The sequence below is a fragment of the Alosa alosa genome, chromosome 9, assembly GCF_017589495.1.
Source record: "Alosa alosa isolate M-15738 ecotype Scorff River chromosome 9, AALO_Geno_1.1, whole genome shotgun sequence".
Lineage (NCBI taxonomy): Eukaryota > Metazoa > Chordata > Actinopteri > Clupeiformes > Clupeidae > Alosa > Alosa alosa.
Window position 1 is genome coordinate 16619639 of NC_063197.1, and position 17747 is coordinate 16637385.

General features: G+C 44.9%; 1 protein-coding gene across 1 annotated transcript; it reads left to right on the forward strand.

The window, feature by feature from the left end:
- The first annotated feature begins 403 nt into the window (after positions 1-403).
- On the forward strand, positions 404-16491 carry arid3a (AT rich interactive domain 3A (BRIGHT-like)). The gene is made up of 9 exons (XM_048252869.1): positions 404-800; positions 1146-1428; positions 9851-9855; positions 11898-11950; positions 12778-12961; positions 13617-13852; positions 14680-14973; positions 15748-15837; positions 16117-16491. Exons 1-9 carry the CDS (start codon positions 442-444, stop codon positions 16260-16262), a joined length of 1650 nt encoding a protein of 549 aa, XP_048108826.1. The 5' UTR covers positions 404-441; the 3' UTR covers positions 16263-16491.
- Positions 16492-17747: the final 1256 nt, after the last annotated feature.

Here is a 17747-nt window from a genome sequence, read left to right on the forward strand (position 1 = left end):
CTGCTGGGAGATTGGAGCTGCTGCACACCTGTCAGGGGTCAGAGGGGGCCGCCAGCTGAGCGGGGGTGGAGAGCCGCTGTCCGACTTGGCCTTCACGGGAGGAAGGGAGGGGGACCCAGACAGACAGACGGCGGGAGCGGTCATGTGTCATTGTCCCCGCTAGGACTCGGAAAGTTTTATTGAAATTAATCCAATTTAGATTTCACTTTTTAATCCCTCGAGCGTTCATAAACCTAAGCAAAACAGGGAAACCCTTACCACATTCATCATCATCGTCATCATCATCACCTTAGCCTACAAAAGCCTTAAAACGCCTTAAACCCTTTCTCCGCTTGAGGGAGGACCAGTGAAGGAAAGACCCCCATTCCTTCTGCTCTCTCTCCCCCCGCCGCCTATCCCCCTCCACCCCCAGCCTCCAGCCCCCAGCGCCTCGACCTGGAGATGAAGCTCCAGGCCGTGATGGAGAACCTGCACAGGCAGCAGAGAGCCAAGTTGCTGATGGAGTTGGAGCAGCAGAAGCAGCAGCAGGCTGCTCAGAACCAAGGACAGCTTGACCGCGGTGGCGGAGGGACCGCCGCCGGCACAGACGAGGAGCACATGGGCAGCCCGGCTGCCGAATCGGAGCACGCCCAGATGGCGGCGCTGGCGGCCATGCGTGCAGCAGCAGCCGGGCTGCAGAGACAGGCGGACAGTCCCATGTCGGAGCGCAGCAGCGTCGGTGACGAAGAGGATGAGGATGATGACGAAGAAGTGGAGGAGCCCTACAAGGACATGATGGGTTCAGAGGAAGAAGAGCAGCTGTAAGATGTTTTTTTGTCTATCTATTTCTTGTTTGCTTTTTTTGTTTTATTATGAAAAAAACACTTGTTGAGTGAAATACTTAATACAGCGTGAAAAAAAACGATGCAGCCAACAGCTAGAGCAGCCAGGCATCTACAATGCTAGACTCTGGGGGCATGAATTTAAAGATGCCCCCAAAGTGTAGCACTGTAGCTGCCTGGCTGCTTCGTTTTTTTTTGTACCGACAGTACTCTGTGACCTCGAGAAACTGAGTTCTGTGAAAACAGTAATGTACAACCTCAAAACAAAAGCTGTACAACACTTGCTAAACGCCTCCCATATCAATGCTTCTCTCTGCCCTTCAGAAAGCAGAAGTGGGACGAGGACGACTTTGAGGGGGAAATGGAAGAGGACTATGATGACGACCTCGCCGACGAAGGCCTGCCCACAGGCCGTGAGGCCATCACCCCTGGCAAGGGCATCCTGCTCCTGCCGCACCGCCAGATGCACCCCCACTCCCAGCTGCTGAAGCCGCGGGCGGCCCCAGAGCAAGAACCCCGTGGGGCCGCTCTACCCGTGCACGCCTCACAGGGCGTGCTGGTCCCCCAGGACCATGCCGACTGGACGTATGAGGAGCAGTTTCGTCAGGTAGGACGCCGAGGGCTGTGACCCCTTTTTTTATTTGAATCAGGTCTGACACAGTGAAGTCCAGTCGCCAGTGTCACTGGTCTCAGCGTAAGGTGTGTGTGTGTGTGTGTGTGTGTCATAGTAATAACAGGGCCCCTGCTGTGCCCATTAAAACCCATCCCAGTAGAATTGGTTTGATTTGCTTCTTTTGTCTTTTAATTAAGTACAACTTGCCCAACTGATTCAGGTTTTTGGATGGCATACGTGGGAAAAGGGATAACGTTTCTGTACTCCAAAGAAAATGTTTGCTGACTCTGGGTCAGTTTCTCTCGGGTCCAGTTCTTTAAGGCTAAATATAGAACAGTATATGCTGATTCTGTCAACCTCTTGTTTTTCGTATCTGACATGCTGCACACCTTGGCCACTTTGTCTTCTTTTCTTTTTTGATCTGTGCATGTGATTTGGCTTAATGCCACTATTTACATAGAAAGTCAAATGTGCTGTCTGAACACACGATACACTCTGATGTTATCAGAGTACAGACGCCACTCCAAGTTGTGTCATTGTCACTTTTATGATGATTAAGATGTTTGTTCAGAGGACAATGTAATGGCAGGGGTTTCCACATTTGATTGAGCTTCATCTCTGAGAGAATGTCTGGCGCCACTGAATCCGTCTGTCTCTGCCTCTTTCTCTCTCTCTCTGTGATTAAATGGTGGCCTAAATGTTCCCCACACCCTGACTAAAAATTATTCCAATTGTTTGTCACAAGCCAAAGAGGCTGATAATTTTGTAATTGCTCTTCACATCAGTGACAGTAAATGGTGAGGGATGGGGCCCCTTGTTTGGCAGGCCGTTGAGCCCGTTCACCCACACCCATGACATACCACCACCACCACCACCACCACCACCCCTCTCAGTTACTGTGGGCAGCATAGACCACAGATGCAATGTCAGTCCAGTGCTCTTGGACATGCCCATTGGACAGCAGCTTGATAAAGTCTCATCTCGTCTTACTCACATTCCCTGACTCTCCAGTTTACGCTCACCCCTTCATCCACATGTGTGTGGCCCCAAAGATGATGTACGACAAGTCAGGTGGGGGTTTTATGAGATGGCTACCGCTGTTGATTTGTTTGTTTGTTGCCCATACATATTTGGTCCTTCTCAAGGATGTCAATTAACATGTCTTTCTCTCAAATCCTGGTGTCCCGAGATACAAGGAAGTCTGAGATCATTTGATTACTGTCAAGGAAATTAAGTATTTGCCTAGGTACCCCTTGTACCGATACCTCTGAAGGGAGTCATAGTTGGCAGTTATGTAATCAAACATGGCAGTTCCTTGTCCGTTAAGATAATGTTACACAATCATCCGCTAATGTCAGGCTGATTGCATCATATGAGTGGCCTTCAGCCCCAGCTTTTGATAGTCATGGTAGGAAGACAATCTTTTTTTTCTTTCTTTCTTTCTTTCTTTCTTAAAATATTTGTTATTCTGTGCTTTGCAACCACTGTCAGTTTGTATTTATATAGAATCAGAGAAATCCCTTTATTTCCCCACACTCTGGGGAAACCGGAGCCTGCCAGGAAAGGGTTAAGGCTGAGCAGTTTATTTTAGGCAGGTGGGTGTAGGCAGTTGGAATGTGCCTGGGGCGAGTGATAATCTGACCACTCTGGACGCAGACCCCTCGTAGAAAGTGCCGTGCCTCTCTATCTGTTGCTGTCAGTTGGAAGGCTTCCAAACCGAAAGTGGGAACACACACTCACGCTCTCACTCTCTGGCGCACTCCCCTCCTCTCACTCACTCACTCACTCACTCTGGCCCACTCCCCTCCTCTCTCTCTCTCTCTCTCTCTCTCTCTCTCTCTCTCTGTCTGTCTGTCTCTCTCTCTCTCTCTCTCTCTCTCTCTGTCTCACACACACTCTTACACACACACTCACATGCTCATTCTCTGGTCCATTCCCCTCACACACACACACACACACACACACAATTAAATCTTGAATTTCAGGTGAGCAGAAAACAGCATTAAAGCACTAATTACCAGTGTCCCCCTCCCCAAGTCGTCGTCCAGCCTCTGGCTGTCTGAAGAGGAAAACTTGTTTCACCTCTTGCAATGCAGAGTGGGGAAAGGCCAAACTAAATAAAGTCCCCATGTGCTCCAGTGTGTTTCTAATTTAGATGTGACTATTAATTAATCAAATGTCGAGGCACGTTGCCAGTGGCCCCAGATAGTTTTATCAGCCACAGGCAGGCGTGGGACGCAAAAAAAAATAACGAGGAGGATTTATTGGGTGATATCAAAATGAAACAGCAGTGGATTAATGAAAAAGAAATGGCACAGATTTCACTCTTGCATGTCTGATTGAGTCATGTTTGCTTAGGTTTTTCAGGACAAGTCTTTGCGAGATAAACACAACCACAACTAAGATGTACACTGCAAAAAGTAAAATGTTCTTGTCTGGGCCAACATCAGGACAGCATGAGAATGTGTAGTTTTCAGAGATCCTTTGCTTAACAGTCTGGGGGAAAATAAGTGGCGTGTTTTATTACAAGAGCTCAAATGTCAGTATAGCGCCCTATCAGGGTTTGGTGGGGAGGGGAGGTCAAACGAGTTATATTGCCAACAGAACTGGACGGACCACCATTTACAGCTTCAGGAGGGTTCTTTTCTCCCCTCCCCAGTAGTAGATCCTCTTCTGTTTGTGTTGGATTATAGCTCTCATATTACAATTTTTTTAAACTATTATCTAAGTGGTTTTCATCAAATCGTCTTCATCTTTTATGGTCAGGAACTTACATATTTTCATTGATTTGACCACAGTTGTTCATCGCAAATAAAAAGTCTTAAAAAGATAAATGTATAAAAATAAACAAAAGGAAGTAGAATACATAAAACTTAGAGAGAGAAAGAGAGAGAGAGAGAGATCTTTTGAAGTCCCTGCTGTCTCTGCTTGCATTTTTTTCTATCTTTCAAAGTCCAGGCCAGGAGGGCAGATGGGCTGCAGATGGACAGTAAAGCAGGCATCTCTTTAAAAATTCAGCACGCTGCCGCTCTGGCCCCACTGCGTCCTGGGGAACCTGCATTAAAGATTGATTTCCACAGGCCAGACTGCCACAGGCACTAGCGGGGTCACTCTGGACCTGATACAAAAGACTTTAGTATGATTTCTCAGGGGGGCTCTTTGGCCACTCAGTAGTAAGTAGCAGGGAGTTCAGAGACGAGACATGAGGAATCCTCACACAACCAACCCTATTGCTGGCCATTTAGATCCTTCAAAGCAGATTCCAATGCTATCTATGTGTTTATATTTGACACATAAATCTATGCCTAACAGATGCTGTTTGCGATGCAAGTTTTGCTGTTGGCATCTAACAGTGGGTTATTGAATGTCTGTCATCACAAGATCTGTCACTGGAAAATCATTGGAGAGAAGAGCAATGTCCATGTGACGATTACAGTTAACTCTTGTATGAGTTGAATTTGACTCAAACATTTCCTCACTATACATATACATTCAAGTTTCCAAAGATACTATTTAGCTCAAATTAGCATGCAAATCATAATGTGCATGTCGATTTGTATCTGTATTAGTTGGTAATCTCATCAGTAAAAACATCCATGGCATTGGATTAGCTGTGTTTTCCACTCCTGTGCCGTTCGGGCGATGAGTGGTGTGGGGGCTGGCAGGTGGCCTGCTCTTCTTTTCATTTGTCATTGTGACATGATGTATCCATTTATGGGGATTACCTCAAACAAATATCCTCGGCCAGCGGCCGGCAACTCCCGCTGGGCATTCGCTCTGTACAGCAGCGCCTTACAGCCCGGCACCAAAGCCAGCTGCTGGCAGTGCATTGTGCATTTAGTCACACTCCGGTAGTTTCCTCGGCCTGTTTGCGCCATGGTTTGTCATTGCAATTAGGTATTTTTTCTTGTGTTTCCTTGTTCCCTTTTTTTATTACAAACTCCGCCACCATTCAGGCATGTTGGTTTTGAGCTGGTTGGTGGATTTGCATGTTGAGGATTAGTGATATTGTGACTGAAATTATATATTTCACACCCGGTTGGCAACTTTTTTTTCTGCTTAAGGGAGCAAGTCGGTTGGTTTCGGGTGAGGCCCCTTAAGTAGGGCAAATTTGAGATTCACTATTCTCAACCCATTCTGCCGGCTTGGTCATGCAGACCAGAGACAAACCCACAGATGTCTCGTTATGCTCTTTCACATAAAGAGAACAAAATGAAAAGACGGCAATAAAAAGGTGGAGACGCGTGGAGAGGGGGAGAAATGGCTGGTCATGGCTTACTCACACAATGTGGAGAGGGACTTGATGTTTATAAAAGGGGATGTGAAGGGGCGGGGGGGTTAGGTTTAGAGTGGACGGAGAAAACCTGAGGTCAGACTTTGAAGAGAAGCCAAGCTGTGCGCCACGTGCCGAGGCGGCCCTTGGCGGAAAGGCAAGGAATCGCAAGACCAGCACATGTTTGCTTGCTGGCTGCTCTGAACTGATGTCAGAGTAGAGGAGCCAGGGGGATTCTGGAACTTGGCAGGCACTCAATATGGCGCCGAAGGGGAGGAGACGGCATGCGCGTGGTGGGGAAGCGAGGAGAGGGGAAGTGGCAGGAATGTAAACAAAGATTGCATAAAGACCTAGGCCAGCAGTTTTTTAAAAAAAAAAAATTCTTTTCCTGTTTCTGTCTACTGTACGCCAAGTCTTTTTACTTGAAAAATGTAAGTGGTGTGTTTATGTTTTGAAGCAGCTTATTTAGATGAGCTTCTCATGTCAGAGGACTGCTTTATTAAATGTAAAGAAAAACACAATGTACAGAGAATCGTTTAGTTAGAAATCAGTGTTTTAAAATGTAGTTATTGTTTTAAAGTCACAGGATTATTTAGAAAAGAGCCTGGATCTTTACAATTCCCTGCAAATGTCTTTTCTTCTATCTATGATCTTTTTAGTACCCTTGCCTGAAGGATCGCATTGATTTGAGTGTAAACAGGCAAAGGCCATGTGTAATGTTTTGGCAGAACATGTGTTGTGATGTGGGCTGTAGTATGTCAGTAAGCTGGCAGCAGTGTCGTGTCTCTTGGACACCTCACCCTGTCAGGCCATCTTGGCACTTAACCCCCACACTCTTCCCAGACACTCCCCACTCCATCTGACCCCCCCCAGATGCACCTCTGCCTTACTCACAGAGGACAACGGAGGGGGAGGACATGTGACAAGGCATGGACAAATCAGAGGTCACCAGGGGTTAAACACTCACTGTGCCCTTATTGATCAGGCAGGGCAGCAAGGGGCTGTCACACAGAGGCCCAATGAAGGAAGTGTGTGTGTGTGTGTGAGAGAGAGTGACTGTTAACATGTGTGTGCATAAGCAGGGCAATGTAACTAGAGCCATGCAAAGAGGATTCATCTATCCTAAGTGTCAACCCAGTCACCCACACCCCAACACCAACACCAAAACCTTCCTCCCCCTTCTCTCGTGTCTTGTTGAACAAACTCACTCCTTGCCTGACAAAGCACAGGTCTCGCTCTTCTCCCTGCCAGACACAACAGTCCTCCCTTTCACCCCAGATTTGACAGCCAGGGGTATCTGTTAGTGATGCACCGATATGTAACAGCTTAACATTGGTATCAGCCAATATCAGCGTTGTTTACTCGACTATCAGCCAATTATATGACATTTAGAGATGCCAGTGGTCGAATTTTATTCTTTTATGCAATTCTGCGCCAGCTAAATGTTGTGTTGTGCACATTCAGAGGTGCTATGACTGGCTGAAACACTTGAAAATGGTTGTTATTTTTTATATAATTGATATTTTTGTTTCCCTGCCAGTAAAGGGTATAATTAACAACATAAACAAACAAATAAAACAATATTGTCCCCAGTGTCTCTCCGTCGGCAGAGGGGCCTTCAGGCCTCAGCTCATTGCCCTATAGGCACCAGTCCTGCAGATATAATGATGATGATGATGATGATGATGATGATGATAAAATGTTTTATTTAGTGCCTTTCTCAAACCCAAAGTTGCTCTCAGCTCTACATAGCAAAGCAATACTACGGTACAACAGTAGCAATAACTACATAACATGACTGACAAGGAAGACGGCATACAAACAACCAATATGTGTCGTTTGTTGCTCCTTGCCAGCATAAGGAATTTCATTCACGGGTGTCCACGTTGCCATGGCGATGGCAAAGGGGGTTCGCCGCAATTATTAACCGTCAAGAACATCACATGCCGGCTAATTAGATGAGCCTTTTCCCAAATTGATCACAGTTTGGACGTCGGTGCATTCCATTTTTTTGCATTTCAGTCTATATTTCCCATGACGCAGGTTGAGGTATTGTTTTCAAAAGGTTTTTTTCCTCTCTTTAATTCCTTTAATCCAGGCAAATTAATCCAACAAGCACACTGACTGACTACTTCAAATATTGATCTGCCAGCACACAGTGAGGGCATTGTTTGTCTTTGTCATTTTGTACAGAGATGGAATTTGGTTCTCTCACTTTCTGTGCATGTGACCTATTTGATTTTGCACAGACATGTTTCCAAGTGCCCTACCCCCCTTCAGGACACAAATCCAGATTTTTTAAAACCTGTTGCAGTGCTCTATTTTCCATCTAGTTTTTGCATCTAGTTAGTAAGTATCTTTCCAGTTTAACTGTCAATTATGTTGATCTATGGTATATTTGGAATTCCGTTCGTGTTGTGTGGAGCGCTACGGAAATGTAGGTCACTATGGTCCCTTAGACTACCATTGGCATCTCCCGAGATGAGGCCCTGGGGCCAGATCCAAATGAATGCCTAGATAGTCACCCAAACCTCAGCCCCCTGTGTGCCTATCTACCACACAAAAGGATTTGATCTCACTCATCTCTAATCCTGCATGACATCTGACATACAGCCATTGAATTAGGAATCGGAGGTTGAGAAGGCAGGAATTTCACCAAGAAGCACGGGGGTGGGGGAGGCGTTTTGTCATAACATGCAGACCTGGATGTTTCAGACTCTTTTTCTTTATTTTAAGCCAGTTGTGGCAGTCTGTGGCCGAGGGCACCCTAGCAGCTGCTTTAGTTTGTTTTTATATGAATACTACCTAATAGAATAGTCTTCATCTCTTCATCTGGTGAATTGTGTTCTAGTGAGCGCAAATTAATAGGTTGCAGTTACACTGTTGCTGATATGGTGGTGATCTGACTTGAGTTTGGTAGTGATTTTTTTTGTTAGATCAAGGTGCACGTGTGGCAGAGCTAGTTGTGGTTTGCTTCCTGATTTCTCTCTCTGTGCTTGCAGTGGTATCACAATCTCTGAGGAAGTGTCAACATGGTCAGCAGAAAAAGCTTGTTTCTTGTTTTATGTGACTTGGGTTTAAATCATTGCGAAAGAATGACCTGAGCTTTGTGTGTTTTCAGATATAAATGTTTACAGTTATTGCCTAATGCCCACACTTACTTATAACTTGTCATAATCATCATTACTGATACTACACGCTACCTTATGTGATAATGTTCAGCTTGCCACTCCCATTCTAGGCCTAGATCATGTGGCTCTGTTTAAGTCCCACCCAATCCAGAGCCCTCATGTTGAGCCCCGAGAGAGAGAGAGAGAGAGAGAGAGAGAGAGAGAGAGAGAGAGAGAGAGAGAGAGAGAGAGAGAGAGAGAGAGAGAGAGAGAGAGAGAGGGACGGACGGAACAATCTTCAGCAACAAGATGTTGTTTGCGTGTGGGAACTAGGAAAACGATATGCCTACTTTGAACTACGGGTGCTCAAGGGGAGAGCGTTGGTGGAAGTTAAAGAGAAAAACGATTTTCATTCAAATAAATCAAAGTCAAATACGAATTAATCGATTTATTGCCCAGCCTTAGACCACAGTAGCCTAGGCTATAGACTGGTGTGTGATGCCATATGATTACCACTATTTTATGTTGCATTATAGCTCTTGCAGTGTTGGTTTCTTTAAACGCCTGCTGCAGAAATAGCAGGACATAATGAAATGCTTGTGGGGCGGGCACTGCCTTTGATGTGCAGGGCTGCGGGTGCAGAGATGCAGCAGAGTGGCGTAAGTGTGTGAGGGCCCTTCAACCGCCAAGTCCCGAAACTAAACTTGGGCCAGAGCAACAAAGACACACGAAGACGGGAAACTAAAAAGAACTCCATAGCAACTAAAAGAAGAAGCAAAAACAGCTTGTATATGTTTCATAAGTGTTTTTTTTTTTTTGTCAAGGTAATAGCTGGAAGCTAGTTTGTTCAAGGTTTGTGTAACAGTTTGTGTGTGTGTATTTGTGTTTTTGTGTGTGTGTGTTTCTTCTTCTCCTGCCATTTCATTTATTGCAAGGAGACGCCCTATCAGTGTGTGCCTTAGATTTTACTAGATGTAAAAACCTTTGGCACTCCCCGCCCTTCTTTGCCAGATAAACAGATGTTCTGCTGAAGTTGTAGTGGTGGGGGTGGGGGCGTTTGGGGGTTGGAGGGGTTCTATGTGCGGGCATTGGTTTTGAGTGTACTATGTGGAGTTTGGGGAGTGTGGAGGTGGTGGGGTATCTCAGGTGGGGGATCTTGAGAAAAGGATGCAGCTGCATCCAGCAATAAGACCAAAGGGGCCCGTGAGGGGGAGGCCCATACTATGAAAGGCGAGGGGGTAGTATTGGTTGGTTCTGCTGTACCATATGAGAAAACCGTTAACCATTTAAAATTGTGTGTGCGAGTGTGCGTGCGTGTGCATTCTGTGCTCACAAAAGCAAGACCCCTTTCTCCTCACAGAGTGGGTGGTACATCCATGGCACTCTGCTGCTGCCTCTGTTGTGCCTTAATGCTGTGTTACCAACTGTGCCATTCAATCAACCTGTAACCTGAACCACACATCCCCACACACTCACACACACCCATACCTCATTCTCTACCACTGTCCCCACCCACACTCATCGGCTGAGAACCCCCTCCCCCAACCCCCATCACAATTGTCCGACCCTGCCTTTTGATCCGCCCTGGGAAGAAACAATGTCACCAAAAAAAGAGAGAAAGAAACCCCTCAAACTCTCCAGACAAATGAGTGGTGGTGCCAGACCGTTGCAATTTAACACAGAGGCCTCCATCAGTGTCTCTGGTGCTGGTGGCGGCGCTTGTGTGCTCCGGCTCTGCGGCTTGCCCAGAAGAAGGGGCAGGATAGCCACTGGAATGCAGGGGAAAAGGAAGGGCTAGATTGTGCTGCTGTGGAGAGGAAGGGGAAAGCCAGGAGACCATTGGAGAGATCCATTAGAAACTTGTGTGTGTGTGTTTATGTGAATGTCCATTTCAAAAGGAAGAGAGAGGGAGAGACTGAGGGGAGCCATTTCAAAGATTTATAGTGTGTCCCTCCTTGAAAATGCATCCTGTAATTAAGCCTCTACTTGCCTCCAGCCTCGCCACCCTCCCACCCCCCACACACACACACACACACACACACACACACACACACACACACACACATCCCCCCACATCTCTGATAATAAGATCTTAGGCTCACTCAGCGTCACTAATGAGCACTAAACAGCCAAAGAGAAAATGGGGAGCTTGTGGACCAGAGTGAAAACCATGGATAAGAAGGGAAGTGGGATGGGGTATTTGTGGAGGCTGTAAGAGAGGGCCTCAGTTTACTTTCCCAAAAGCCAACGTCCCCCAACTCTGTCATTCCACTGCCTCTGTGTTCCCAAGAGGCATAATGATTAACAGCCTTTCATATCAATTTCTCTGGGAAAAAACTGGACATGGGATGGGGGGTGGAGAGGGAGAGAAAGAGAAAAGGAGGGAGGGGGGAGAGAGAGAGAGCGCGTGTGTCAGAAAAAATGGAGAGAGGGGACGGTATATGAGGAGTTGGTTAATGTTTGTGAAATGTGCAGTCTCTTCTGTGTCTTGTAACATTTTCTGTGAAATTTCCAGTTTCATAGTCCAAATGCTTTTTGGTCTTGGTCTTTTCCAAGTTCTGTATGAGGAAACACTGTTTTGATTCTATTTGTAAGACCACATTTGGACTTTTAGTCTCACTATGCAATTTATAGGGTGTGTGTGTGTGGGGGAGGGGGTCATATCCTTCTCTGGGAGGTTTGAACATGTGTTTGCACAAAATGGCAGCTGGACTACCTCAAGATTCTGTTCCATACAGTCTTTCACTATAGTCCCCCTTCCCATGAAATCTCTGTGTGTCTTTGCACTTTTGCTCTTTCTGTTACACACTCTCTCTCTCTCTCTCTCTCTCTCTCTCTCTCTCTCTCTCTCTCTCTCTCTCTCTCTCTCTCTCTCTCTCTCTCTCTCTCTCTCTCTCTCTCTCTCTCTTCTCTCTCTCTCTCTCTCTCTCTCTCTCTCTCTCTCTCTCTCTCAATGTCTCACACGTTAATCTAACTAAAAGTATAATTCATTGTGGTGCCAATACGTTATTTTTTTTGTTTTTGTTTTGTTCTCCTGCCTAATTACACCCCCCCCTCTCTCTCTTTCTCTTCCACTGCAGCTGTTTGGATGACCTGTTTTTGGATGACCTGTTTAGCTTCATGCAGAAGCGAGGTACGTAGCCGCCATTAGTGCCGACACTGGTAATGTGAAGACTGGCACTCACAGGTGGGTCCCCATTAATCCCCTGGCCACTCACAAACACTAGCTCGGATTACCCTGATTGCTTGATTGTGCTGCCCAGTATCTGCTCCAATGGATTCTGGGAGTGATCACAGAGATCGCCTGTTCACAAACGTGAAACACACGCAACACCCGGCCCACATCTTGTTGGACATGTGAACACCATTCTCAGCTTTCACCTAGATGGGTAGATCTTTATTCATCTCTGGGATGATTGCTTTATGGTCTCGCCAGCTCTGGCTGTTCACACAGTGTGTGTGTGTGTGTGTGTGTGTGCGCTAAAATAGATTGCCAGTTTATCTGAGCATATGAAAGTCACGTGCACGTGTTTTTTTGTTTAGGTTGCTGGCATATCTGATTACATCAAAACATTGCCCAGTGCACGTGAGAGGAAAGTTTTTTCCCTCCACCCTTTTTTTCTTTTCTAAGACATTGCATGAGTTATTTGCTCAATCCTGGGCGATGATCAATTTTGACGTTGTGATGTTTTGAAGAAATTTTGTTTTGAGACGCTCCCTTTTGAAGTATTCACATCCATAGTCCATATGAGTGCTGGGTCAGGCAATCCTGCCCCCTAGGGGTGAGATTTGCCCAGACATTTGGTCACAGTTTTAGGATGGAAAGCATCAGGACCTGGTTGCATCAGCAACTTTGGTGTTTCTACAATATCGTCTGAAATATCAACCTGAATGAATAAGAATTGAAGGCAGTTAATGTCATTCATTATTTGTTTCTCTCTCCACCCTCCCACACTGCAGGAACACCAGTCAACCGTATCCCCATCATGGCTAAGCAAGTGCTTGACCTATACATGCTGTATCAGCTGGTGACAGAGAAGGGTGGCCTCGTGGAGGTCATCAACAAGAAGCTGTGGAGGGAGATTACCAAAGGACTCAACCTGCCTACCTCAATCACCAGTGCTGCTTTCACCCTCAGGACACAGTGAGTGGCAGTGACTGTGCACTCTGGCACTCTGTGACTCAGCTAGCTAGCGCTCGCTAGCAATCAGTGAACGAACACAAAACAGCCAACATTCCCAACCTTTTGTTGTGCCACTTTCAGTTTCAGTATAGGACTTTGTGTAGTGTTACTTCAGAAGTCTCAGTGTGAAGATTAGGAGTGAATTGGGTCATACTGATTTCAAGAGATGAGAACATGTGGAGGATGTCTTGTGGTTAGCCACTGCCAACTGTCTGATGCTTAGAGATGGCGTGAACAGGAAGGTGCAGCTTAATTTGCCCCTGTTGCTGTGTTCACCCAAGGCTGCGATAGAGGATGAGTAACAACTCTCCAGACATCGACTACCTTTTACTGACTCTGCCTCACACAACACTCTCAACTCCTTGGGTTTGGCAGCTGGCTCTCTAAAGAATTACTTCAGTGAGACATATTAAGATGTTTAAAACATATAAAAGCCTAAAAAGAAAATCGTAGACACCCAAGTGGCCTTCATACGAGACAATTTGTACCTCTGAACCAGCTAAAGATACTTGTGCATGACCTGCAATGTGTGTCCTATTAAAATGCATCTACTGTGAAAAAAGTAGGTGTAAAAAATCTATCTGGACTGATGCCCTAATTGTCCTTGTTGCCATAGATACATGAAGTACCTTTACCCTTACGAATGTGATAAGCGGGGGCTGAGCAATCCCAACGAGCTCCAGGCAGCCATCGACAGCAACCGGCGAGAGGGCCGGCGGCAGAGCTTCGGCAGCTCTCTCTTCACCTACTCGCCCACCATGCTCTCCTCCCCCAAGCTCTCCATGTCCAGCATGGGCATGGGAATGGGCACCAACGGCGCAACAATGACGCCCATCCAGAAAGTCAAGAAAGGTTAGTCGTAGTGTTCATTTTTGTCTCTCCCCAATGATATTTACATTAGTTATTATCTGTTGGTTTTAGTATGAATGAAAGGCTTTGTAAGGCTTTGTTCTTCATTAAATGAATAGCATGTTTGGTCTGTGGAATCTACCACCAAAACCATCTGAAACCGCCTCTTGGCATTATTTCAAGTTGGCTCTCACTCCTGTGCTTTTTTGCTTTTTTTCAGTCTTTTTTCTCCTTTTTGTTAACGTTTTGATCTTGATGGGTAGATGCATTTGCAGTAAGCCTCGTCCTTCCGGTGTGTTGGTGCAATTGAAGCTTAAATGCAGTTTTGTTTGTAGACATTTTGTGAGATACTTAAAGAATACTGTGAACTCCAAGTTGTATGTTTCAGATTTCTTTCATAATGAACACTATGTATCAATACCTCACCACAATGGCTAATATCTGAGTCATAAAATCATAAGGCTTTTCTTGTCATTGAAAGATAAGTTCTTCAAGTTACTTTCAAAATGTCAGCCTCATGGGAGTGTTATGTGATTCTCTCTCAAGGTTTATTTATCTGAGGATATTGCCTGTCTTGAGGAATTTATGGATAAGAGGAAGCTCTTTGAAAAATTAGTTTTGTTGAACATTGCTTGCCATGAACTTGAGTGAATCTCTGAAATGAGCTTTCTTGTGCCCCAATATGCAATGACCGTCACATGTCTGAACAGACCAGCAGGCCTGTAGGTGTTTCTTAGTGGGTGACGTGATTGTAGATAAAGTTGACTCCTCTCGCTGCTTCCTCCCTCCACCTTCTCATCCTTACCTCTCTCCCCACCTCCTCACTGCAGAGGACGAGGCCGTGCAGCCCCTGTCTGCAGCCGGACGGCTCCCGGGAGCTCTGTCCGGCCACTCGGTGTTGGCGGCCCAGGCGGCGGTGCAGACGGCTGCCGCGCAGGCGGCCATGGTGGCACAGGTGGCGGCGCTGGAGCAGCTGCGGGACAAACTGGAGGCGGGCGAGCCGCCGGAGAAGAAGATGGCGCTGCCCGCCGAGGAGCACCAGCGGCTGTTGCAGAGGGCCCTGCAGCACAACCTGCTGGCCATGACCGCACAGATGCCCATGAACATCCGCATCAACAGCCAGGGTGGGTGGGGGTGGCGAACACACACACACACACACACACACACACACACACACATTTTTGACAAATCCTGACATTATCGCTCATTTCTGACCTGCTTCACCTGTGACTAATCTCATTTACTGACAGGATTTACAGGTTTTTACATGGTAAATGTTGCTCCATAAATGAACAGCAGATATGTTTTCCATTTTTGAGTTTATGCAGTACACATGTGAGGTTCGGTACTGGAAAATCACTCTATGTGGTGACGCCCCAGAATCTTATTTCTCTACAATGTATTGTCTTCATGGGAACTCTTCCACGAGAAAGAGACAGACTGAGACTGAGAGCATCTCAGAAAAACAGCAAGCAGAACTGATCTACCTGAGGGGAAATTTCATTCACACGTTCACGTTCTTCCATTCACCCCTCCTTGGCCTCAACATTTGCACTTCTATTATTTGCTCTGCAGGAGGTGTAGTAATAGTAGCAGTAGTAGTAGTATTATTGAGTCATGGGATTTTGTCCCCTGAACATGACTGAAAATGAGTCATCTCTGAAACGGGCTCGGTTTTGCATGTTTGTCACATAAATAGCGTAGATAAAGCTGCCAGGTATTTCCACAGTTCAATTGTCTACATCCCGTTGTGGTGTTGAACCTAATAATGAATCTTTAAATTGTTACTGTAGGTTCATCCCAAGACATTTTTGGCACATACTGAACTTTTTATTTACCAGGTGCGCACTGTGTTCCAGGCTACAATGATTTTTGAGACTCCTCTATTGTTCCCACAGATGGCAGGCAGGACACAGCCCTCAATCTGACCACCAATGGCATGAGTAGCATCAGCATGTCTGTGGAGCTTAATGGAGTTGTCTATACAGGTAAGAGGTGACACTGCCACCCACTGGTGGCTCATGGTAAAACAGAGGGCCTGCCTCTGAGGTTGAATACCGTCGCAGAATACCGTCGCATTTTGCCATGAAACATGGCAGAGAATGCTGGCATATGTTTTCTGAAATACAGGAATGCTGCCAAAGCTATTTCCCAGATTTCCTCTCTTCATCCTGTTGATCCAGTTTCCAACAGTTTTAGGTTTTGTGATGTGATATTTGCCTTGCTTTTTTTGAGTCCTACTCAGTTACTTCTACTTTTTTTCCCAGGTGTCCTTTACGCCCAAGGGGCTGGCTTGTCGTCTTCAGGTGCATCGGCGTCCGCCAGTAACAGCAAAGCATCTGGTGGGCGTGGCGCGTCCCAGTCCCTCCCACACACACCTACCTCATCCACTTCCAGTAACCCACCGCTTTAAGTCACCTCCCACCAGTCGTGCTCTCTTTTGTTGTTGCTAGAGAAAGCCAAAACACAGACCTCGTGACTACAAAACCATGCCAAAAAAACAAGCAAATACAATGGTTACAAACAAACACCTAGACAACTTGAAATACACTATCTCAGGTTTTCTCTTTATATTGTCTCTCTCTTGCTCAGAGGCCAAAAATGGCATACAAAGAAAGAAAAGAGCCAGTAGGAGGGAATATATGGAAAAAAAAATAAATAAAAAAAAAAAAAAAAAAAATATATATATATATATATATATATATATATATATATATATATGTGTGTGTGTGTGTGTGTATATATATATATATATATATATATATATATATATATATATATATATATATATATATATATATATATATATATATATATATATATATATATATATATATATATATATATATATATATATATATATATATGTATATGTATATGTATGCACATCCTGTGAATAATTTATTTCTTTTCCATATCAGGGTGATCTGTGATCAAAAGACAAAGTAACAATAACCGGGCAATACACTGTTTACACATTCATACAGCTACTGACAGAAAATGAAGCTTCTTAAAGGAAACTATTATTACTGTTGCTATATTATTATTATTATTATTATTATTATTATTATCATAATGTAAACATTGCAAATTTATTATCGTTGTATATTTTAATATACAATTAACTAAGTAACTTTGTGACCTCATCAAACAAAAAACAGCGCTCTCTCCAGTGTATGTTGACCATGGCTATGTCTTTGTTTGCATTTGTGTGTGTGTGTGCGTGCACTCTCTAATAGAGATCCCTTATACAGACATATTAGTCTCCGAGCTGTTCCCTGCCAGGCCTATGTCTCCTCAACCTTTTGCAGAGTGTTTTGTTTTGATTATTTTTCCTTTCAATACCTCTGTTTTAAATCAGACAGGATAACTTGCATGTATTGTTTTTTAATGTAGGGAGATTCTACTAAAAATAACAAGCCCATCTTTTCTGTTTGGGTTGCCTCCCATAGGATAAACAAAGACCATCCTACCTGGTCTGCACTCTGCATCAAAATGTGGTTGTTTTGCCAGAAGTGCTTTTAAAAGACCTCACATTTTGAGATCACAAAGGCCTCCTTAAATCCCGGTCCTGGGCCTTGTATAATTCAAACAAAAGAAGCTTTTGGAAAAGAGATGTGTTTTGTGCTCAGGTACATTTTATTTTAAAAGGCATTACTCAACTGTGGGCATTGCCCATGGCAACAGTTCTCAGGTAAAATGGCCAGGGATGCAGGGTTACTTCATAAACTTCTGGAAGTACAATTTGAAGCAGGATGGGAGGGAATGTCATTGATTAACTCTGTTAAGAGATAACAGAACTTACTATTTCATTCTCATTTACTCTTTTTTACTTTTCCTGTCTTTAGGTATGAAATATCTGTACTTAGATATATACAGAAATATTAATTTTAATGAA

What these genes read in the sequence shown, in the direction of transcription:
- arid3a (XM_048252869.1), top strand. Translation starts at nt 442, where the DNA reads ATGAAGCTCCAGGCCGTGATGGAGAACCTGCACAGGCAGCAGAGAGCC. An exon ending in GCTTTCACCCTCAGGACACA is followed by an intron (nt 12,962 to 13,616) that starts GTGAGTGGCAGT and finishes TTGTTGCCATAG; the next exon opens with ATACATGAAGTACCTTTACC. An exon ending in CATCCGCATCAACAGCCAGG is followed by an intron (nt 14,974 to 15,747) that starts GTGGGTGGGGGT and finishes TTGTTCCCACAG; the next exon opens with ATGGCAGGCAGGACACAGCC.